Source organism: Strongylocentrotus purpuratus, unplaced genomic scaffold (genome assembly GCF_000002235.5).
Source record: "Strongylocentrotus purpuratus isolate Spur 01 unplaced genomic scaffold, Spur_5.0 spur5_scaffold_11, whole genome shotgun sequence".
In the NCBI taxonomy this organism is placed as follows: domain Eukaryota; kingdom Metazoa; phylum Echinodermata; class Echinoidea; order Camarodonta; family Strongylocentrotidae; genus Strongylocentrotus; species Strongylocentrotus purpuratus.
The window spans coordinates 1,174,576-1,200,067 of record NW_022145596.1 but is presented as its reverse complement, the minus strand read 5'-3'; the positions used below and the strand labels follow the sequence as shown (position 1 = coordinate 1,200,067).

The following is a 25,492-nucleotide window of genomic DNA, read 5'->3' as shown; positions in this document are numbered from 1 at the left end:
AAATATATTCAAAAGCAAAAATTAAAGTATTTCAGACTTTTCATAAATTCCACATCAAAAACATGAAATCTCAATGATAATAGAAAATATGAATGATAAATCAATATTTTATGCCTTTTCAAAGATGCTGATGGCTTTCCATAATTTTTAAGACCACCTCAGAGATAAGTTCAACTTAAGAACACCCCCTTGGTATGTAAAAAAAGCTTGACACATGGCATTCCATAAATCTGTTATTTCGCATCATTATTCTTCCTACCCTGTTAAAGTCAAACAATTCTGTGCTACATGTATTTAAACAAATGCTAGAATTTTAAAAAATTTTTTAAATGTTACAAATTCTTAATAATATAGCAATTGCAACATATCTTATGCGCTCATATCCATCCCGAGGAATGCTCAAGGCAGCTAACGAAATATGTACATAACAAACATTAAACAAAATTACATTTACAACAATAGGAAAATACAGATAACAATGGATAACAATGGATAACAATAAGAAAAATAATCATGGAAATTGAGTGAAAGATATTGACATAAAACAGATTTCTAATATTCTTTGTCAAAGATACTTGTTCACTCAGCATTAAGTTTCATTATATCTTACTTTCTACAATACAATCAAGCGCGCACAAGTACACATAATTAACAGCAACTCGTGGGAGTTATTGTCACGTTTAGACTATCAAAATGGCAATTTACCGGTAAGTATCTTTGGTATTCAATACTGACAAAAAACCCGTGACATTCTTAAGAACATGAATTTAGATGAAGGAAAAAGACAGAGTCACTTGAACATAATGCATAATTGTACAACATATGCTTTTATAAAGAGCTCACCAATTTCTTTCTCTCTTTCTTTGTTTTTAGTACTGATTCACTTGTAGGCACAAGAAAATGTTAATTTTTACATACTTTTGGTTGCCATTTTAATAGCCTAAACCAAATGATTTTTCAAAGGCTAATATTAAGTTGAACACCACATGCACAATGTGAATGTAGCTTTAACATTCCTCTACAACAAGCAAAATTATCAGCATACAAGCAATGAGAAATGCTCTAAAGACTACAGTGTTCATTGTCCACAAGACACAAAAGAATTAATTCATATATACTACTCGTCAACTTTAAAAAAGCCTTCATGATTATCATCAATACAGTGACAAGCTTGTGTATAGTTTTAATAGTGATTGTCTACACATGAACCAGCAACAATTAAGATTTAACCTTTCAATTCAAATTTCGCACTATAATTTGAAAATGCTATTTCCCATAATTGTGTACAAGTATGTTATGAAATTGTTCCTTATCATTATTTTTTAGACTGGCTTGTGCTGCATTTGATCAAACTTGGGCAGTTCAAGAGGCTTCAGTCTGAGGCTTAACTAAAGTCTTGATCAATAATAGGTTGTTGTTTTAGTTTTCATTGGCATGTATCATTCATTTATGAATATTTACAAGCTAATCACATAGGAAAGCTCATGGCAGTAGTCTTTATATACCTTGTTATTTATTATATTTTTTAGGAATGATTTCTACATGTAATCTCAATGTACAGAGTGGGCAGTATTCCAAACAATGCCTATTTCTAGGAATTTCATGAATTCAGATAAAATTCAGCCATAGCAAATATTGTGTCAATTAACTTTAATAAAACACCTCTGCACCAAAGGGGTGACATTAATTCTCAACCAATGACAGAGTAAATCAACATGTACATGTGGTTGGCAGTTTACATCCTAAATTTAATTGAAGAACCTGTAAATCGTTATCATTAACATAGCCAAAATGCATCAATGCTATTATTTGTAAATATATAGACATGTACATGTTTTCTGCTGTACAATTTTCTGCCCTGTAATTTTTATTGTATTGCTATGTAATACTGAACTGAAACATATTTTCACTTTTTGAGGACAGGATTAGATAAATTGCAACTTTGATCGGCTGACATCATGATTTAGCAAAACACATTATAAATGCTCATCTTGCAAGGAAAAGCAGTACTTAAAAAAAACAAAAAACACTTCACTTCTTTAATAGCAGTATTTCAGTGATTTGCTATGTAAAATTCAATTAGTCACAGCAGAGAGTATTCAGATTATTACCATGTAACCAAAATACATCAATTCCGTCATCAATGACATTCACTTTATTAATTCCCCGTTTTAACAATTCACAATAGTTTTGCCACCTTTATCACATTGATTTCCCTCTGCTCTATATCATACAAATAGAAATCTGTCTCGGGCAGTACAAGACATGTCAATGGCAAAAACAAAATGAAACAAATCTATGGTTCACTGTTTGAGCGTAAACAAACCTAAGAACAGGAAACACCTTACAAACACCACCCAGGAAACAGGAGGACATTTCGTCACCTGGCTGGCAGAAGGGCGTTAGCTCCAACTTCAGGTCAAAAATAAAGCGCTAAGCAGAAGGGCATTAGCACTAAATCACCTCAAACTTTTATAAAACTGACTTATTTCAGTACTATAACATTTCTATTTGTCTTCTAAGTTTTAACCAATTTTCGGGACGGAAAGCAGTTTAAATTTAAAACAAATCTTTAAATGTGAATAATTTGAAAAGTAGTTTTTGAGTCGCTAACGCACTTCTGCGAGTCAGGCGATGATTTAATACATAGTTTGAACATATTTGTGGCTTACACCCAGTAAATAAGATCAATTGATCGATCTGTAATTGAAAAATATATGTTCAAACTACTGAAATTTCTCCCAGGAAGCATTACATTTATAAAAAAAATATTTAAATTTTTTTTAAAAAGATTTAATACATGGTTGCACATACCATCATTGGACCAGATGAAGATTTAATTTCAGTCTATTGCATGAAAACTTATCATCGGTGGTTCAGGAATGTCTTCATAAAATAACTTCACCACACATGCATACTAATAAATGACATTCTCAAAATAGATTAGCCCATTGACTACTGAGTTCATTCATTGCCATAGGCTTTATACATGGGTCACCAGTTCCAGTAGGCAATGGCTTAAACATAATTAAATTCTTTAACAAATCTTCATGTCAATGTCCCCAAGATGAAATGACACAGCTCCCCAGCAACATAAAAAAAAATACAAATCTTCCTCACATGAGTGGAATGCATACATTCTTGTATACTTTCAGAGTTACACTGTTCTGTGCATTGGCAAAATGGAGTGCTGTGTACAGATATCACTGGGAAAAATGAAAGCCCCTTTTGTTGAAAATCAGAATTTTATTGCATAGAAGGCACATTGATTATGTTGATCTCAAGTTATATTTAGTATATATATCCCTACTACCTCCGTCAGGCTAAATACATGTCATTTAATCCCCCAAAACATCAATCAAATACAACATTCCACTATTTGATACTTCAATCTTTTATACCACCACATGTGCCATTTAGGGTATGTCTTTACGCGTCACTCCGTTTGACTAAGCTGTCTGAAGCTGTGTGAAACCTGTACCTTGATCAACGTCGTCTTGGGCTATTTCTCTCAGATTGGTTGGTTTGCTTCATCCCTTGTAGTATCACCATTGATCAATGGGGCATCCTCACGAGACTGCTATGATTTCAGGGCAAGAAAAAGATTACAAGGTTACAAAAAGATTATGTTTACATTAAAAAAAGATATGTACTGACACACATGTGAAAAATAATACACAAAGGCTTTTCAGTTTAAGGCCATATAAGTTGTCTTACACACGTAACTTGTTCTGTTTCCATATACAGTATTTCTCAGTACGCTGATAAGTGGTGGATCATCACCATGCATTGTATTTTTAATGAAAACAAATATGAAATAAATTAAACTGAATGTTATTAACTCCTGGAAATTCATCAAAAATTTCACTGGCATTCACAAACTTGTGACATATTTGTTTACTCATTCATTAGCCTTTTATCTTCTTAATATTTAAAGCCTATCTCTAGAAATCCCTTTTCCAGACTATTGTTCTTAAAATTGTAAATCTTTTGAAATCGGGACAAGAATGGTGCCACTTACAGATTGTTGGTGCATAAATCAACCTATTGCTTGAGTTTTCTTTCTTCAAATTTTAAATGCAACTTGTTAATACCAGGTAGATACATTTGTGTAAGCTTTTTGACCATTTAACAGTTCTACAAATCAACCTTTTCTGACACTCGTCCTACCTTATGATTCTCCATGAAAGACAAACCAGTCCAAGTCTATGTATTCATATTTTCATGTGAATATGAATCATATACACTTGTATATAAGTTTACTGAAAGTGTTCAACTGCTAAATAAATTTCAAGAAAAAACTGCCCATTTTCAAATTCAAAGACGTCATACACCATTTGAAACATTCAAAAGAGTCTGTGTTGATAACAATGGACAACTGATAATGTATTTATTCTGGTGTATTATAATTTATTTATTTTGTTGATAACAATGGGTTAACGATAATTTATTTATTACATAGGGTAGAAAGTTGTTCTCCATCAGCGTTATAAGTTACACTTTACAAAACCAAAAAAGTACAATACAAAAAAAAAAAAAAAAACTGAATTGAAATGGTAAAGACTTACATTGACAGGGTAGTCCAGAGGACTTGATGATCCTTTTGACCTACAGAGCATGACTGAGATACAGGTTAGAGAGAGCAAGACCAGGAGACATCCAAACCCTAACACAGTCCATGTCCCGTAGGTTCCTATCTTCAACGGTAGGTAGAGTTGCTTCATCAGCTCATCAGCGGACTCTTGAGTCAGTGATCCATGCTGTTGGAATGAAGAAGAAAAAATCCACAGGAGTCACTCCTCTGATTGCATGAACTCGAAAATTACAACAAAAACCAAAAGGACTTCATAATTATTATTTTTATTATTATTATTTATTTGGCATTTCGATACAATAGAAGGTACAATAGAATGGCACATAGGATACAAAGTATGAAAGAATAAAATTGGCTTCCCCTGCTGCACCTCTCGAAGTTGCCTGGAAGAAAAAAAGAAATGTAAAATTCCTATAACCCGTAAGTCTTTTCTTCTGACTCCATGAAGTGCATCAGGGGATGCCTAAAATATTATACATAATCAGACTTTAAAATAAGAGAAAAACAACAACTTATTGATGACAATGCATAAACTTAAGCTCGATAAATTGCAATATATGTTATCTCAGGTGTCACTGGCATGTTTGTATAAGTGAAGCAAAAAGAAAGTAAATAGCAGAAATTGGAATTGAATAATAGGTATATGTTTAGAATCTGAGGCAAAGATACACAATCCCTTTAATAAAAAGTTTCTTGAAGATGTTCATACATTTTGGCAGTCTCCAGAAAATGAGACAAATAAAAATAGTGAGACATTGAGGTAATGTACTAATATATGAAGAGTTCATTCATTTTGCTCTTTACAATAAATTAACTATAATGCCAAAATATTAACACATGTAAAAGATCTGTGATTTGGGAATTACGATGTGTCCAATTCCATATATAATTTTCTTGCTACTTACTTCATTAATCCAGATCAAAGTCAAAATCAAAATATTAACACATGTAAAAGATCTGTGATTTGGGAATTATGATGTGTCCAATTCCATATATAATTTTCTTGCTACTTACTTCATTAATCCAGATCAAAGGAACGTATGCTTCTGCTACATTCTTGTACCAACTGAAGACGAAAAAAGAAAGAGGAAAGACAAAATTAGAATTCACAAGTTAAAGGGGCTTGATGATTTTATTTTACAAAATCAAATAATAATCACGTCATTTAATCGCTTATCCTTTTTTTTTTCTTGAACATGGGTTATGATTACATTTTGTTACCAGCAGTGATTTACTTTGGAAATCTATTATTTTTTTTTAAATGTACATACATGTATGCTGTCTGAGAATACATTCTCATCCTTGTGCCAAGCATACGGGAGGTCGTGGGTTCAAACCCGGCCGCGTCATACCAAAAGATGTTAAAAGACGAGAGTTGCTGCTACCTTGCTTGGCGTTCAACAATAAGGGACAGAGCAACGTCGATCTGGCGCTGCTCAGTGGCTGCCGGGCTCACGATCAATTGGGCAAAAAGAATTTCTATTTTGGTTTAACTTAATAAAATTTGGAGAGGACTTTAAAAGATTATAATTATTATTATTATATAGATGTACATTTTTTTATCATTTGATAATTTATACTCACTCTTCCCAGAAGAAATCATAGCTCCTTAGATGGGCATTAATCTGTAGCTTCTTAGAGACATTCAAAGGACCTCCAGTGTACTATAGAATTGGAATACAAGACAAAAAGACAAAGAATTATCAGGTTGTTTGCCTCTACTGACAGTTTCAGCATTCATACATCAGACACCTTCCTCAGACTGAAGCTAGCTGCCTGTTTTCAAATCACCAAAGAATGCCATTTTGGCGACAGCCGTGTCATAAATGTCAGAAAACTGGTAAACAACCCTGTCTCTGCTCATGTAGTTCGATGTTCTTTTGATCCACATGGCTTCATAATATTTCTGGAACCACCCATCCATGGTGTCTATCACACCACGGTACCACCCATCTACATTGTCTATCACACCACGGTACCATCCATCTACATTGTCGATCATACCACGGTACCATCTATCTACAGTGTCTATCACACCACGGTACCACCCACCTACCGTGTCTTTCACACCATAGCACTTCCATCTACGATATGTATCACACCATGGTACCACCCATCTACGTTGACTACCATACCATGTCACTACCCATCTACGATGTGTATCACATCACAGTACCACCCATCTACAGTATCTATCACACCACAGTACCATCCATCTACGGTGACTACCATACCATGTCACTACCCATCTACGATGTGTATCACACCACGGTACCACCCATCTACAGTGTCTATCACACCACAGTACCATCCATCTACGGTGACTACCATACCATGTCACTACCCATCTACGATGTGTATCACACCACGGTTACACCCATCTACAGTGTCTATCACACCACGGTACCACCCATCTACAGTGTCTATCACACCACGGTACCACCCATCTACAGTGTCTATCACACCACAGTACCATCCATCTACGGTGACTACCATACCATGTCACTACCCATCTATGATGTGTATCACACCATGGTACCACCCAACTAGGGTGTCCATCACACAATGGCACCACTCATCTAAAGCCAAACATGACAATATACTCACAGGTTCTAGATCAAAGTATGTCTCATGAAGCTCTTTATCTGGATGGACGCCAATGACCATGTCCATAACAGACTGGTCAGCGTAGAGGAAGTTAGGAGATGACATGAAGATTGGGGCACCTGTTCGTGAGAAATGAAGAGAACATGTACCAATCACCAAAACATGTTTTACTCTTGATTTGATGTAAGGGATTCCATGTTCCTATACTGTAGTCAAATTGAGAGTTTCAAATATTTCTTCTACGATGAGATATAGTAGTTTAAAGACACTCCCAGTGATCTGTAAAACATCTTCTCGAGTAGACTAATAATGCAAGCATAGGCGTTCCCATAGAATAAGATGTGAACGTAACCCAAGTCTGACCTGGGATCCATGTTTTCCTTTATTTTCTCCTTACTCCTTTATAACTGTTTACATATAGAATGTAGGGCTATTGTTTTTTTTAGGTTGATTTCATATAATCTACCTATACAAGAATTATATTTTTTCAGGCGATTGGTGAACTATAAGGCTTGTTCCCTTTCCTGTGGTAAACCACAACAATTTCTGTGTCAACTGAAGGGGATGACAGAAGTAGCTGTTCACAATGAGGTCCTTACATGTACTCATTTATATGTGTTTTCATTAACAAACGTGAAATGCAGAGTGCTTGAAAGAAAAATAGCAGTAAACTAATTAATCGCAATAAGTTAAGATTAATCGGAACTATTTAAAAGACAGGCCCCCAAATAGATCAGAATCAGCGGTTGCTTGAAAATAAGTTTTGAAATATTCTTTCAAATCAAATTTGAGTACTATTCCATCCAGTAGTCTGTCCACAGAGATGGCTATTAGAACATTTTATGATACATGATATTTTGACATACTTCTCATATTACTTACCAAACTGACACTGGCTTATATTAAGTAACCCTCCTGGGTAGCAGTGGGCCTTGTCAGGGGTGCAGAAACCAATATTAGGGGGTAGATGGTGTAGTTAGCAAACAAGTATGAGGGCGGTGAAAACCGAAGAGTAGGTACACCCCTGGTATTCGTTTCTTCCTCGAAGACGGCGTAGATTGATCTAAAAAGAGCAGACAAGTTCAAACGATAAGTTGGATCTCTGACTATGGCTACAATATGATATGGATTGCAGTACTACTTACTTTCTAATCAAACCGAGTTGTATTTTGTTAACAATACCATGTACATGGAGCTGGGACATATATCATTTGCTGCTTGCAAGAAAGCCACAACTGCAGTAGAGAACACATAGCTCTTTTGGCCTAGCGGCAGCCGATGATTTCTGATGTCTTGAATAAGTCAATATCAACACTTTTTACAGACCTTGTTTTTTACTATGAACATGTCAGAGCTAAGATATTCTTAAACTGTACCAATCACCTGAAGACATAATTTGTGTATAGGTAGAGTGTATTAAATCAACCTTACTAAAACTCTACCTTGCATTCTGTAGATCAACAGTTATTGAAGAACATAAAGCATAGCTGCCAACCCCAAATGAACGAAAATCTTATTCTTTTCTCCCAAAAATCTTATTTTCAAAATAAAAATCTTATTTTTTTATCGTTAAGTTCTTTTTTTTGTAAGACTGTGTTTGTCGACATTTAGAAGAAAATACACAAGCACATTCATAATTTCAGAAAATCTTTTTTGTTGTTGAAAATAGTATTTTATTGAGGAAAATTGTACTGTTGTATTTACTTCTAAAAATCATACAAAATATAATTAAATCGTACTGTTTGGCAACTCTGATAAAGGATACCTAAAAGCCCGCATATAGGGCTCGCACAGAACCCAAGTCCTATTGCATGTAATGCGTAACAATACATTAACTAGACAGTCTACTCTATATTAAAGATGTTGTACTGTTTATTGAATTTATTGAATGTATTCAAATTGCTCCAGTATAGCCACATGAAATGCATAACATCAAGAGCAAAACATGTTTGGGTGATTGGTACACTTTAAATGAGTCACCACAAATATAAAATATTTTAAAGGTAAAGACCAGTATTGGAAACGCCCCAATTTCAAAATATGAAATGGAAGCTCTTATTACCAATCATGTGAAAGAATATGTTTTGACTAATACATGATGATACAAATTTTGCCTTGAAACCGCCTACTAATTGATATATTTGGTAAATTAGTTTATCTATTGGTGTGTGAGAGATAAACGCATGTGTCGCGCACATGTGCATAGTCCCATATACATCTTTCTGTGTACAATGCTTGTAACTTTACGAAGACTGGGCCAAATTTCTTATCATTTTGATGATTCCAGAACCATGCAGTACAGACCAATACATATGCTAGATGATCAACCTTTTCTGATCGATTCCACAACGTTTCTTTCACAATGCAATCGCATGACCATAACTGGTCTTTATCTTTAAGGAGGGTGAAATTGTATACATGTCTGTCATTTATCAAAAGAAGCCCATGATTTTGCTTTAAGTTAAGGATAAGAACACTTACCTGCATATATCAGAAGAAAAGACATAGATTGTGTCATTCTTGGTGATGAATGGATGGTTGTATGTGCCATCTAAAATGAAATCAAGAGGTAATGTCAATTAGAAATCAAAAACATGGAGACATATGTCCATGATTTCAGCCTGAAAAAGTAATAAATTTATATTAAATATAATAATAACATAGATTTCTAAAACGCACTTGCTGATAACGATAACGCAAGGTGCTGTAAAAATTAGTTGTACAAACAAACTTAATAGTAGGCTATACAAGTACATTGAAAGATTACATTCATGTACACAAATTATACTAACAAACTATTCTCTGACTAAACATAATTCAGAGCTGCTTTAGTTTCATTTGAATATTTCTAGACAATTGATCTATATCTATCAAACATTCTATATATCTATATGATACAGTGTGTATCTTTATTAAATAATTATAATCATTAACCCAAGGTCATGGGCTAGCATGTTAGAATAACAAACATCAACTTCATTCTTGTAGCGTCGGTTCTTACTCATACAAAACTGGTTTCACAGCACTTTACAGCATTAAAAATGTCTAGATGAAATATATTATACAACGTTAATTGTTGTTTTGTCTCCTATCAACTGAACTAACCACTGAAATATCTCTACTCTGCATAACTAAATTGACCATTACAACCTGCAGGCACATAGGTATATATTCCAGAAAGCATACTCTACCTGTCCCATTAATCATATTAGCTTGGGGTGTCGTCCAGTAAGGCAGCGTCTCCATACCCTGCCAATTGTCTATGGTGTTGGTTAATTTAGAATCAGTTTCTCCTGTATAGACTGTATACACTCCATCATTACTGTTGTTTTTCTGTATCAAGATACAATGGTAAATATTTGTATGACATTTTAATGCTGCTATTTATTCTGAGATGCTGGAGTAACATAACCCCCGGTTAAATATCTTGTCATGGGGCATTGGTGCCATAGCAGGAATTTGAACCAGTTAATTCACATTCTGGCGACTTAGCCACCGGACTAATAATAATAATAATAATAATATATAATCTTTAATGGTCCACTCCTAATGTTATTAAACCGAAACGGAAATTTATTTGCCCAATTGATCGTGAGCCCGGCAGCCACTGAGCAGCGCCAGATCGACATCCTTTATTTATTGTTGAACGCCAAACAAGGTAGCAACAACTCCCATCTTTTAACGTCTTTTTGTTATGACGCGGCCGGGGTTCGAACCCACGACCTCCCGGTTGTGAGGCGGACGCTCTACTGACTGAGCCAACACTCCGGTTTATGAGATGCTTGAGTACATTACCCCAGTTTGAAATCTTGTCAAGGAGCATTGGTGCCATAGCAGGGATTTGAAACAGTTAATTCACATTCTGGCGACTTAGCCACCAGACTATAACTCATCAATTAAAGGCATCATTTAACAATGTTAAATCTGAGATGCATGGCCCTACGTGTTATCATGTCTGTGACATGGTGTAATATCGAAGCCCTAAAAGAATGCGCTTCAAAATGATCAAGAAGTGCCTCAAAAAAGTAAAAATCTTTGAGTGACCAGTTTTACCAAACTCATTTCCCCCAATCGACTGTAGTGTTATAAAAACCGTTAGGAAAGCAGTTTTTGAAATTTCGAATTCAATCATAAATATCTTGACAATCAGACAGCGATCGGCTTGTAAAAGTCATTGGGTTCCTGACTGACCTAAAGGTTTATGATTAAGATTGCAGCATGAGCTAAATCCAGGATTTTGTTTCAGAATCTGAGACAAAGATACCCAATCCCTTTAAGAGCATCAAAGGGAAACGGGAAAGGTGACCAGTGTTGACAGGTGGCCTATTTAGAGAGGTCCTTTAACACCTGTTCTCTTCCTTGAGGGGCATAATGAAGTTGACCACTACAGACAGGTGACCTTTCTAGAGAGCTAGCCATTGAGACAAAAGCAGGTACCTGCTTGGGAGCACTTCTTTGAATGCTCTGAGAACAGACACAAAATGTAGAGGTGTATTGGTCTAGTGGATATGTCCCTGGAGGCCTGGACTTTGGGTCACATGGTACATGGTTCGAGTCCCGCTGCCGCACTAATGTCCTTTGGCAAGACATTAATCCGTTTGCCACTCTACACCCAGGTGAAGTTAATGGGTACCCGGTAGGAAGAAATTCCTTGAATGCTTTAGCACCTTATCATGCTCGCTCTGCTCTAGCCGGGTTATAATATGATACTTTGTATTAAGAGCAGAAGAGTATATTCATATAGTAGCTGCGCTATATAAAAGGACACAGTATTATTATTATATCAATTGGCCCTACACCTGCAAAATTCCTTTCATCCCCCCTCCCCCCCTCCCCCCCCCCCCCCCTCCCTCCACTATGCAGGAAGACCATTTGGAACATTTGGGAGAAACTAATTCCTGCCAAGGATCTAGCATGTAACAAATGACAGTCCACTTACCCCAGCAAAAAATCCAAAGATGTCCGTAGACACCAAATCAGGTTCTAAGTCTTTGATTCTAGTAAGCATCGCATCTTTGTATCCCCAGATGTATTCATGGACGGTATGTGTGACACACACCTTATGGTCATTGAGAATCAATGCACGGACGGCAATTCTCATAGCATCTGACATGAATTGAAGCTGATTGACTACAGTCTGAAAAAGAAAGACAATATTTAATGTCAATGAAAATCAAAGGAGGAAATATTAATATGTAACACTGCATGTAGAAATGTCTAGCTTACGAAAAGTGAGTATGAGATGATAAGTAAGCAAGTGAAACAATTACAGCTAAAGCCTACAAGACTGCTGGCCCACAAGACTAGCAAATCCCAATGCTGATTATGTTGGTCTTGCGGGCCTTTCAAATAAGTTATGATTATCTGAGGGTCCAAGAACTCGACACTGCTGGATTCATGGACTATCAGGATTGTTTGCCATCCATCTTAGTCAGTCAACTGGGATCTCCCAATAATAACAATGTCTAATGTGAATGTATCACTCATTGGATCACTTACCAAGAACAGTATTGTTACTTTTATAATTTACCAAGAGATCAACATTGATTATTGTAAACATATCATTTATTGGCTTACTTATTTAGCTCAGCAAAATGTAGTGGCACAAAAATATGTGCCATTAACGTAAATGGGATAAATGTAGGAAATGATAATCTTATTAAATAAAATTATAACAACACTTTAGGGCAATGGAGTGGGTAAATTCATGTACTGCCAAGCAGGGAAAAAATAATATTTATCTTTCAAGGGCTACTTTTGCATAAAAATAACACTCTAAAATTTGTTGGGCATTTCGGGGCAAATTCGCCCTAAGCCCCGTGTATTTTTTTCACTGCTGCCAAGATTAAACTCGAAATGACCTAAACTTCCATTCAGATATGTCAACAATGGAGAGATACATGTATGTCAAATTCACCAGAATCACTGACTTCCGTGCTGAGTTTTCTGGAACAAGGGCCACATATAAAAATTCAAACATGTAAAACTGTAACGGGAAGGAGTATAAACGGATGTATTAAAAGCAGGCAGTTCTTTGTGGCCAGGCTCCAGGGCTTGCTTAAGGGCGCTAAGCTTCTTAGATGCTGTGGCCAGGCTCCAGGGCTTGCTTAAGGGCGCTAAGCTTCTTAGATGCTGTGGCCAGGCTCCAGGGCTTGCTTAAGGGCGCTAAGCTTCTAAGATGCTGTGGCCAGGCTCCAGGGCTTGCTTAAGGGCGCTAAGCTTCTTAGATGCTGTGGCCAGGCTCCAGGGCTTGCTTAAGGGCGCTAAGCTTCTTAGATGCTGTGGCCAGGCTCCAGGGCTTGCTAAGGGCGCTAAGCTTCTTAGATGCTGTGGCCAGGCTCCAGGGCTTGCTTAAGGCGCTAAGCTTCTTAGATGCTGTGGCCAGGCTTCAGGCTTGCTTAAGGGTGCTTAGCTTCTTAGATGATGTGGCCAGGCTTCGGGGCTAGCTTAAGGGCGCTAAGCTTCTTAGATGCTGTGGCCAGGCTCCAGGGCTTGCTTAAGGGCGCTAAGCTTCTTAGATGCTGTGGCCAGGCTCCAGGGCTTGCTTAAGGGTGCTTAGCTTCTTAGATGATGTGGCCAGGCTTCGGGGCTAGCTTAAGGGCGCTAAGCTTCTTAGATGCTGTGGCCAGGCTCCAGGGCTTGCTTAAGGGTGCTTAGCTTCTAAGATGATGTGGCCAGGCTTCAGGGCTTGCTTAAGGGCGCTAAGCTTCTTAGATGATGTGGCCAGGCTCCAGGGCTTGCTAAGGGCGCTAAGCTTCTTAGATGATGTGGCCAGGCTCCAGGGCTTGCTTAAGGGCGCTAAGCTTCTTAGATGCTGTGGCCAGGCTCCAGGGCTTGCTTAAGGGTGCTTAGCTTCTAAGATGCTGTGGCCAGGCTCCAGGGCTTGCTTAAGGGCGCTAAGCTTCTTAGATGCTGTGGCCAGGCTCCAGGGCTTGCTTAAGGTGCTTAGCTTCTAAGATGCACTCTGGTGCAATCTGAGCCATATTTTGAATAATAATGATGAATATCTGTACAATCCAAATTCAAATGTTTAGCCGTTTTATGCTTAAACCCCAGACCACTCAGCTGGATGTGTTTTTTTTACCAAGGAGTTTTAGACAGAGTGGTTAATTCACTTACCAAAAGAGGAAGATTGAGAGTAGTAAATGTATCAACCATTGGATCTCCCACTGATAGGTCCAGATCTAAGTAGAATGATTGAGGGGATGTGTAAGAGACCGTACCATTCTCATGTTCTGTCACATTCACCTTGGGACGTTCTTCCCTGAAACAGCCATGGAAATGAAAAAATGGAGATTATTACATCATTCATGTCAGAGATTAATCATCCCAAAAGAGCAGCAAGCATACCAGAGTTAAGACAGACCAATTATTTACAGAAAATTGTTAGCTACATTCTGTAAGTCCCATGAACTTTATTTGAAGTCCAAAAACTGTCACATGCGACATAAAAACATGTACAATGTAAATCTTCTCATTCAAAAATTAGAACATACTTTTGATAATCATTTTGGTTGGATAGGTTAATACTTTTTTCTCTCTACATCTGTCTTATCAACAAACATTTTTATGTAACTGTAAAATTTCATAAATTGGTCGAAATTGTCAAATTTATATCAATAATGTAAAAAAATATCCTACCTGTAAACGTAAGGACCTCTCTCTGTGACATTAGGTTTATCACCTTTGACAACTCCCTCAGGATTCTCTAGATTCCATACATAGAATTCTAGATAAATAGGGGCGGGAGGGTTAGCCCATTCTTGAAAACCGGTGCTGTTGTGTGCTAGGACAGTTTGCTGTGTAAACAAATTATTAATGGAGAACATTACAAATAAAATGTCTAGTATTATTAGTGTTTACTCATAAGTTTGCTTATTAGTTCTGATCATTAGAACACCAATGAAACAATGAGTTTCAATCTTTTTCCATTCATAATGGCAAGGAGATTTGACCTATAGATAGTAGTAGAATACACAAACTGTATTCTTTTGCTCTTCGTTATCACCATAATCTATTTCCTTTTCAACAGATCTGCAGTTTGAACTCAATTTTCTTCAATATTTGTAATCTATATCAGCATTTTTCAACCGGATGCCGCAAGACGTCCCTAGGCATGCCGCGAGAGAGAGAGAGAGAGAGAGAGCTTTAGTGTTATTATTTTTTTTTTAAATTGTTATTTTGGTATAATGTCAGAACCAAATTATCTTAGATAATGAGGAAATAACATTTTAAAGGTAATAAAAACTCCCTTTCTACCTCGCAACCTTTAGAAACATGATGATTTCTGGCAGCAAAGTGCCTAAATACCTCTATATTTGAACAATGAGATGCCTAAAATATATCTAAATTACATTTTTACCACACTCCTTTGCTTCACTTTCTCGCAACATTTAGAAACAGGATAGTTCTGGGCAACAAAATTGCAAATTTCCTCATTTTCGTGGATCAATTTGAGGCCCCCAAAAATTGTTTGGTTATCCTTGACCACCCGCTCGTCACTCTTGAGCCGCTTGTATCAACAACAACAACAACAACAATTTTTTTTTTTTTGGGGGGGGGGGGGGGGGGAGTAATTTTAAAGGCCAACATACCGTTTTATACATTGCAAGGATCAAAAAGATGATATTACACTATTCATATACCATATTTGTGTGTTTAATTGACCTTGTATGATTTAATGTTTGAAACCCCAATGATTTTTTGTTTTTTTTAAATATAAACAAAATAAAAAATCTGCCAGCCTGCACCTTGTCTCTTAGCTGTGTGGAGGACAACCAAACAATTTCGTTGGGGGGGGGGGGGGGGGGGCCTGAAGTGCACATCATGATTTGTATATGTATTCGGCAGTGAGGTACCCGCACACTTAATTCTATATTTCATCTAGTGTGTTGATTATAAGGTATAAATTTTTATCATATTAAAAGTGTCATTATTTTCTTAATTTCTTAAAGGATGCCATGACTACCGGTAAAAAGCTTCAAAACACTGATCTACATGTTACGTAAAAATGTATAGTCTGAGCTTTCCTTGCATTCTCCTTCAAATAAATACTATTTTATCCTGAGCAGAGCAGATAAAATACATTCAGCATCTAGGTCAATACCCCCACCCCACTTTGACACTTACATGTACCATAATGGATGACAATTACCTACCCCCCCCCCCCCCCCCCCCCCCCCCCCCCCCCGTCAAGATACAGTTAGTTTTAACAAGGATTAATCTCATTGGAGGAAGTTGCCTATTCTGGCAATACATCAATGTATTCTCACATCATAGTCACATGAATGTTGTTGACATGTAAATGCATCATCAAACTGTTTTTCCATCTCTTTTTTTTCTGTTTCATTATTGTTTGACCAAGAGTCACATGCCCACTCTCATCCTATTTGTTTCAAACTTGTAATGAAATAATATATCATACAAAGAATTAAAATTCTTCATCAAATCATAACATGAGAAAAGTGTGTTGTGCTATAAACTAGTCAGTATCAAAATAATACAAAGTCCACATGCTTTCTTGCATATTTACATACGAGGATGACCTTAAAGTTGGGTTAAGAGATAAAGATAAAGTGTTAACACTGAGAGTCACATGCTTCCTCTGACCTTTTGCTTTCATATCATGGGTTTCATTTGTGTAAATCAGCAAAGTCATTTTTTACAAAGTATTCAATAACATATATGATAGTACTGGTAGGAATTTATTCCTTGAAATGCTAGCGCGCCGTATGGCAGCCGTGCTAAAGCCAGGGTAATAATCGGGAGCGCCAGGAGGGGCAAATCTGCTGACATGAGCGCTATAAAAGAACCCACTATTATAATTATTATTACTGAATTTGATGAAGAAATTGTCCAGTAATCCCTAAAAAACTATGAAAGAAAAAAAGTTTTATATCTTAAAACATAATTTCTATCTATTTTCATTTTTTCCTATTAACCTTATTATTTATCCCACTCAGTTTTAAAAAAAGTACCATACCCTGGTACTTTTCTAATTGCAGGGGCTCTCTAAGGATGTGGTATTTCACAAGTAAAATTTCCTCACAACGACATTAAACTTTAAAAGCATCTTGTTTTTTACCAGATCTCTTTTGAGATTTAAACCGCTCATGGCTCCTGTTTTTTTTCCTTTCTGAATCCCCACTAGAGAACATCATCATCCAGCATGTATTAAAGGCCCTTGTTAAAATAAATTATAACAGACTAACTAACACCTTATGAACTCATGTGAAATCTTACAGTGTATGTAAATCTTCATGCAGAACTATAGGTATGAAACTTTAACAAGCCTTTTGACCAGACAACCTTAAAATACTACCGGTAATAAACAACATTCAAAAGCAACTGTGAATCTATACAAGTATCTTAGATTTATAACATATCAATCAACAAGTTAAAAATGAGTACCGTACCTTTTTCACAATGTCTTCGAAAATGACAGGGAAGTAGTGAACAAAACTGATGCCAGCAATCGCTAGGAGGACGCCTAGAACCCCGGTGGTGATGAAACAACCCTTCTGACCCATCCTCTCACGGTAGCTTCTATCTACACTGACAATGTTGCTGGACGTCTAGTCCTCTCACGGTAGCTTCTACCTACACTCACAATGTTGCTGGACGTCTAGTCCTCTCACGGTAGCTTCTACCTACACTGACAATGTTGCTAGATGTCTAGTCCTCTCACGGTAGCTTCTACCTACACTCACAATGTTGCTGGATGTCTACGTCCTCTCACGGTAGCTTCTACCTACACTGAGAATGTTGCTAGACGTCTAGTCCTCTCACGGTAGCTTCTACCTACACTGACAATGTTGCTGGATGTCTAGTCCTCTCACGGTAGCTTCTACCTACACTGACAATGTTGCTAGATGTTTAGTCCTCTCACGGTAGCTTCTACCTACACTCACAATGTTGCTGGATGTCTACGTCCTCTCACGGTAGCGTCTACCTACACTGACAATGTTGCTAGACGTCTAGTCCTCTCATGGTAGCTTCTACCTACACTGACAATGTTGCTGGATGTCTAGGAGTGGACAATACTGGCACTCAATTGTATGTACTGACTGCTAGTTCAGTAGGAAATCCATTTTCATACTGAATTGGATTCAAGTCTGTAGATGGTGCAAGATGAAAAAAGGAAGAACAAGGTTTGAGTATTTTTCTTCTGGTACACAATGCATGTGCTTTTAAGTAGCCCAAACGTATTGGAGCAGTGTGTGTGCAGTGCATTGTAACCGCAAGAAAAAGGAGCTATATCAAATATCTTTTGTTTTGGATTGGATTATAAAAACGTCCCGTATCTGAAATTCAACTGTTTAAATATTGGCATGCATGTGGGGTAAATGATCATCAAACTCAAATATCAGTGGTAGTCTGATTTTGGAAGTCTTTGATTATGTGAACTTCAAACTTTGGACTTCTAACTGGATTTAGGCGCCCATACATGTAACTAACCAACAGCAAAAAGGATGTTTGCAACACAAGTTTTCTGAAAAACATAACACTCTTAAAACTCGATGCAAAATGACACTGATCATGTGAATATTAAACTGATGAAACCAGGTTGAAGCTTTAGACTTCAAACTTAGAAGAACAAAAAGTCATAATAATACATGTAATGAAGAGTGATGAGCACCATGAGCAAATTTCTCACTGCTGATTTAGATTCAGTCATGTTTTTGTCTGTGATAGCCGTGAGGCCCCCCCCCCCCCCCCCCCCCCCCAAAAAAAGGCCACGTGAACGTACGTAGTCAGTAGGGAGCACGGGCTCGCTATGTTAATAAAAAAAGACGTGTGCAGCCAGAGCACGTACATGTAATCCCCCGCACGGCCGAAAACTACACCTGAGGGTACGGTGATCAGAAATTGGAATCTAAACTATACAGAGATACGGCGCTATAGTATTCAAATGATATCATAATATACATGCGGTGAGAAACTTTTGAGCTAAAAAAATCTGACTCTAAATCTGAAAAATACTTAAAATACAGCTCATTTTATGGGACCCATATTCCTTACAGACACGTGTAAAATGTGAGGATACATTTTCCATTGCAAATGTGGTTCTCCAGTGACTCTGCCATGTTATTGTATGTGTGTGATATGTGATATGCTGTTATGCAATGTATTTTAAAGGGATTTTACCATGCATCCAACGGACCGGCCGAAAACTGCCACCGGCCGAAAACTCCCTCCATTACTCTACGTAGTTAAAGGTATAGACCAGTTCTGGTCATGCGATTGCATTGTGAAAGAAACGTTGTGAAATTGATCAGAAAAGGTTAATCATCCAGCATTATAAGTATTGGTTGGTGTGTACTGCAAGGTTCTGGAATCATCAAAATGATAAAAAAATTAAGCCCGAGTCATTACGGTTTTTGTGCTAAACGTTTAACCGATAAATGTATATGGGCGGTTTCGTTTAAACCGTTTCAAAAATACACAAATTTTTACATGTGTGTAAATTCTCAAGCATTCAGTCATTTCTATGAAAACATGTTTTCATATCTCTGTATCAGCAATGTAGTCCCGCCAATAGTTATTAATTTAGGAGTTCCGTATTGCCAATGAGGTCTCGCCAATAATTATTGTTTTTAGATCTCCGTACGGGCAACAAAGTCTTGCCGATAATTATTGTTTTTAGATCTACGTAGGGGCAACAAACTACAAAGTCTTGCCGATAATTTATGTTTTTAGATCTCCTTACGGGCAACAAAGTCTTGCCAATAATTATTGTTTTTAGATCTCTGTACGGGCAACGTAGACTAGAATCTAGTCGCAGTCTTAGCTTGGCTCTTGCCGATAATTTTTGTTTTCAAAACTCTCCGTAGGGCAATAATGTGGCTCACGATTTGAATTTTTGAATTATTCTTTTCTAACAATATGTGAAAACAGTTGAATTTTGTACAGAGTGGTGTTTGAAATGTTGAGAATCAATAGCACAGCTTTTACTACACAGCCAGGATAGTAATGCAGCTATGCATGTGCGAGTTCTACGTGCTATAGGCCTAGTCCGAAATCACAACATCCCAATGTCAATGTGTGGGACTGCACTGATGACTTCGACTTCGTGTTTTGATTTTGAGCTTGTTTGTTGGCTTTAGCAAAGTTTAAATTCACCTGCCTTCATAAAAAACTGAATCAGAAAACATTTCATAATCAGCTATAGCACTCAATCGATTTAATACTTAGGCTACTTACTGACTTACTGCCTTTCAATGATTTGTTAAGTAGCGATGCGTGGGAGATCCACCTAGTAAAAATGTGTCAAATGACTTGCATCTCGATCTCGTGATTTTGAATATCGGTACGTACGGTACGTCGATCCGGATGATCTATCTAGTCCAGGGGCGGATCCAGCTGGCGGCAGGGGAGGGGGCCTAAGAAGGGGCCCAATTCGTGAGAAAATATTTAGCGGCGAAATAGCCAGCCGTTGAAAAAGCGGGGGGGGGGGGGGTAATAGGAGCTTCTCCTTTTTGTTTGCCCCCCCGAAAATTGAAAATCGCACCCCCCCCCCCCCTCCTTAGGCATCAGGGACGAGAGCACGTACGTCTCCAAATAAAGGTATAGATCTAGGTCTAATTAACGTGTTTTTACCTGTTTTAGAAGGGAGCCCAGGCCCGACCCCCGGCCCCTGGATCCGACGCTGTTCTAGTATATAAACATGAACATGTTGCATTTCAGGTTGCAGTTTTTTTTTTTTTTGGGGGGGGGGGGGCAGATGAAAAATCTGCATCACCACCAGTCTTACACTTACATGCAGGTCCCGCGGAACGTTTTTCAAAGTGGAGTATTAACGATCAGGTAGAGCGTAAATTGGCGTGGGGTCCAGTGCATGAGCCTCGGCAGGGGGTCAAGGGACTGAGCCCCTGGAAGCTCAAGGGTTTTAGGTATTTAATTACGGTTAGATGAGCATCTAGGGGCCCTCTTTAAGGCCATTGACGTGTTCAAGGGGGGGGGGAGCCCCCAAAGGCTCAGAGGTTTTATATTTAACTACGGTCAGATGAGCATCCAGGGGCCGCCTTAGGGCTCTTGGTGGGGTCCAGGGGGCAGAGCCCCCGGAAGCTCAGGGGTTTTAAGTATTTAATTGTGGTCAGATGAGCATCCAGGGGCCCGCCTTATGGCCCTCGGTGGGGTCCAGGGGGCAGAGACCCCGGAAGCTCAGGGGTTTTAGGTATTTAATAACGGTCAGATGAGCATCCAGGGGCCCGCCTTAGGGCCTTTAGTGGGGTCCGGGGCGGGGCTCCCGTAAGCTCTGGGGTTTTAGGTATTTGATTACGGTCAGATGAGCATTTTGTATACCTTATTTGTGACATTGGCAGGTCACTTATTTTTTTCTCTCCGTCTTTCTTTCTTTTTCTCTTAAACATACTTTTTCAAAAAGTGAGGGGAGGGGGAGGGGAGGGCTCGAGCCCAGCCACTTTGCAGACCATGACATAAAGGTTCTATAAGCGTTTTTTCGCCCGACTGTAATTTGGGAATTTCTTATTTTCCAACAACGCATAAAAGGTATGACTTACAAAAAAAATGGAGAAAAATACCGGAAAATCATGTCATAACAGCAACATTTGTAAATGTTACTGGTTCGACTGGTATCGAATAAGAAATACACCCCCCCCCCTCCATCTGTACGCCAGCGTTCAGGGGCTTATGTCTTCTCACCCCTATAACAAAAAACAGACACGCTTTCCCATTCTGGCACAATATGTCCACGATATGCGCGTATCGCCATTATAAAGACCTCCATTGATAAATACCGTATAGGTGGCATGCGCAATGTTTATGAAATTTAATTCCTGTGAACTTTCCTTTTCTTTGAATGGAATTGTATATGTGATTTAATTCAGGTTTTTATTATTATATTCTTTTGGTTAAAAATACAAACCATGATTACTCCTTTACTGTTGTTTTTGTGTGTTTTTTTGGAGGGGGGGGGGCGTTTTTTTTTTTTTTTTTTTTTTTTAGGGGGGGGGGGCGAAAATGGCGTTTCCCCCCTACTTTTTTTTGTTGGGGGGGGGGGGCAACTTGCCCCTGCCCCCCCCCCCCCCACTTCCGGCGCCTATGTAAATAACTGTATTTATGTAAATATCACTCGAATGGACGTAAATTGGGTTAACACATGCACATAGTTTGCAAGAATCTTCAGTTAATTCAGAAGGAGGCAGAATTAATCAGAAGAAGAAAAGCTGAATTAGGCCTACATCCCAGGTCGAAATTCCAATAGGATCCAATAGCCTATATGATTGGACCATCAGAAACCATTAGAGCTATATTGTGTCTAATGGTTTCAATAGGGAAAGTGAAATATTGGACCGACAGAAACCAATAGAAAATATCTGTTGGTCCAACACGCCCACAAACAATCAAATGCAGATGGACCAAGGCATAAAGCTTTCTATTGGACCAACATCCACCACATCTTCTATGGGTTTCTGTTGGTCCATTAATTCTGTGGGTTCTTGTTGGTCCATTAGAGATTTTTCGATGGGTTTCTAATGGTCCCACGTTCCATATTCCCTATTATAGCCCCGCCCCGCCCCCCCCCCCCCCCCTCCGGGGTAGGAATGACCGCATGCGTGTTACCAAAATGTCCGGTAAAGGGGTACTTTTTGTGCGACATAGTCCGGTGTGACCGCACCGTTTGTCCTACCAGTTTCGTTTGTCCGTCGGACATAACATGCGGGTTTTCTGCTCGCATCGATCGCCCGTGACTCGCACGGATCGTCCGAGGGACGATCCGTGCGGTTTGCTATCCGCACAGTCTGTCCTCATTTTGTTTTACGTGTATATTTGATAAAAGGAAGCAACTCGGTAAATCATGTGGTAGACATTTTTTCTAGATATTACATAATAATAACTCTCTACAATTTTTTTTAAAGCAAATGGGCCAGTCCTTTTGAAAGTAGAAGTGAATATTTTATTTAAAACCTTTATTCTATGAATATCGGCCCCAAAACTGTTGTAATCGATTATACTTTTGTACGTGGCTTCGTTCTTCAACCAACTCACTACTAGTATATACTCGTGATCCAGGAAAATAAAAGTGATTGAAAATGTGGTTGAAAGTGAGTGGGGGAGGCTAGAGTATTTAAGATAAGGTAGAGCGTAGCACAAATTGGCGGATGCTCAGGGTGTAGGGGCATTTAATTACGGTCAGATGAGCATATTTTCATACCTTATTCATGACACTAGCAGGTCAATAATTGGCGTATGGTCCAAGGGGTGGAGCCCCGGAAGCGCAGGGTTTTAGGCATTAAAATTACGGTCAGATGAGCATTCAGGGGCCATGGCTGCAGCCTTAGGGCACAAGGTGGGATCAAGGGGGCAGAGCCCCCGGAAGCTCAGGGGTATGGGCATTTAATTACGGTCACATGAGCATACTTTCTTTTCTATTTCTTTTTATTTCATTATCTTTAATATACTTTTTCAAAAGTGTGGGGGGGGGGCTTGAGCCCCCAAGCCCGCCGTTCCACAGGTCCTGACAAGTATTGTTTTCCTGATCCGTATATAGGACAAGGCCCTGGGGCAGCTTGCCATAATCCGATATTTGGGTCGTTTTCCGGTCAGAACTAGCCCTTACTGTCATTCCAGGATTTTGTTTCAGAACCTGAGACAAAGTTACCCAATCCCTTTAAGTTTCAAAAAGTAGACTTCATTGACAAGTACAAAGGCTTAGGGACCGGGGGGGGGCTTGGGGGGCTCAGATATCATTGAGCCCCGCAAAATATTTTGCGGGGCTTATAGATATCATTAAGCCCCCAAATTTGTCGGTGGGGCTTAGATATCATTGAGTCCTTAGGGGCTAAGATACCATTGAGCCCCCATATTTAAGCGGTGCTCAGATAATTATCATTGAGCCGCCCCCGATACTTATTGCGGGGCTCGGATATCATTAAACCCCCCCCCCCTCCTCCCCAATCATTATATTCTAGGCATGAAACTCATGTATACCTATAATCTACAGGCTTACCATTCAAATATAAACATTTTATAAATATTTATTTGGGGAGGAGGGGGGGGGGGGGGGGCTCAGACATCGGATCTCGCATACCATTGACCCCCAAAAATATATTTGGTGGATCTCAGATAATTATCATTGAAACCCCCAAATATTTTGGCGGGACTCTGATATCTTTGAGCCCCCCCCCCCTCCCTATATGTTTGTGGGGCTCAGATATCACCCAATTGTTTTTTTGTGGGGCTCGGATAACATCACGGAGCCCCCCGATATTTGTGTGGGGCTCGGATAACATCACGGAGCCCCCCGATATTTTGTGAGAGGCTCGGATATCATTGAGCCCCCCCCCCCATATTTTGGCCGGGCTCGGTTATCATTATCATTATAGATTGGTGCACATCATTATGCTCGATCATCCTCTCCTATCTGTTTGATTTCATTCCTCTTTTAGTCATCCTTTATTTGCTACCTATGATATTTGATAAATACCTATATAGGCTATATATGCAAAATAAACCCTGGAGGTTTAAAGTTGTAAAGTCCAGGGCAGTTCAACACACGCAATCATGAAATAAGGATGTCTTCATCGAAGTGTCTCTGTAGGTTTAGAACCAAGCCCTGTGCCTACCCGCTCAGGCCACTCTACATTCAGGGCGTCGCTAAAGGGGGGGGGGGGTGGGGTTGAAGTCGGTGGGATTTTTGTTATGTCGGTCGGCCAGTAAGTTTTTCCCCTTCGAGCTGTGACTTTTTATCGGACAAAGAAACATTTTTGAAAATTCAGACAATGATTTAGAGTCAGTACAATGAATAGTCTTCTTTTTCTAATAATTTAATGAAACGTTGAAGCTCCCGCACTTCGCGCGAGAGGGGGAGAAACTGAATTCAGACAATTAGGGTTAAAGTAGAGAACGATACACAACAAATCGTCTTCTTTCTATAATAACTTAATGAAACGTCTAAGCTTCCGCGCTGCGCGTGGGATGGGGAAACTGAATTCAGACAAGGACTAAGAGTCGAGAACGGTACAACAAATCGTCTTCTTTTCATAATAATTTAATGAAACGTCTAAGTTACCGCGCTTCGCGCGGGAGGCCTTTCACCCATCCCCTCCCCCACGCGCGCTATTTAAGTGATTCACTTGCTCAATACCGCCCCTCCCTAAAATAAGATCCTAGCTACGCACCTGCGTTTAAATATATAGCTATGATGCTAACTAAGTTGACGAAATAATTTGTATATTTATGTCGTCGACGAAAATGACCATTTGCGCATAACAATTTAGCCTTCGCATGATCATTTTTGTGATAGTTTCCTTCTGCATTTAATTTTGT

The 25,492-nt window shown here is 38.7% G+C and overlaps 1 protein-coding gene across 1 annotated transcript; it reads right to left on the bottom strand.

Annotated features, from left to right (window-relative positions):
* Window positions 1–823: 823 nt before the first annotated feature.
* On the bottom strand, window positions 824–20,485 carry LOC579868 (lysosome membrane protein 2). The gene is given in 14 exon segments (XM_779962.5): window positions 824–3,580; window positions 4,569–4,760; window positions 5,609–5,660; window positions 6,179–6,258; window positions 7,202–7,320; window positions 8,084–8,167; window positions 8,170–8,264; window positions 9,683–9,752; window positions 10,393–10,534; window positions 12,141–12,338; window positions 14,321–14,465; window positions 14,843–15,000; window positions 17,617–18,315; window positions 20,405–20,485. Coding segments are annotated over 13 exon segments (1,518 nt in total). The 5' UTR covers window positions 17,731–18,315; window positions 20,405–20,485; the 3' UTR covers window positions 824–3,511.
* Window positions 20,486–25,492: the final 5,007 nt, after the last annotated feature.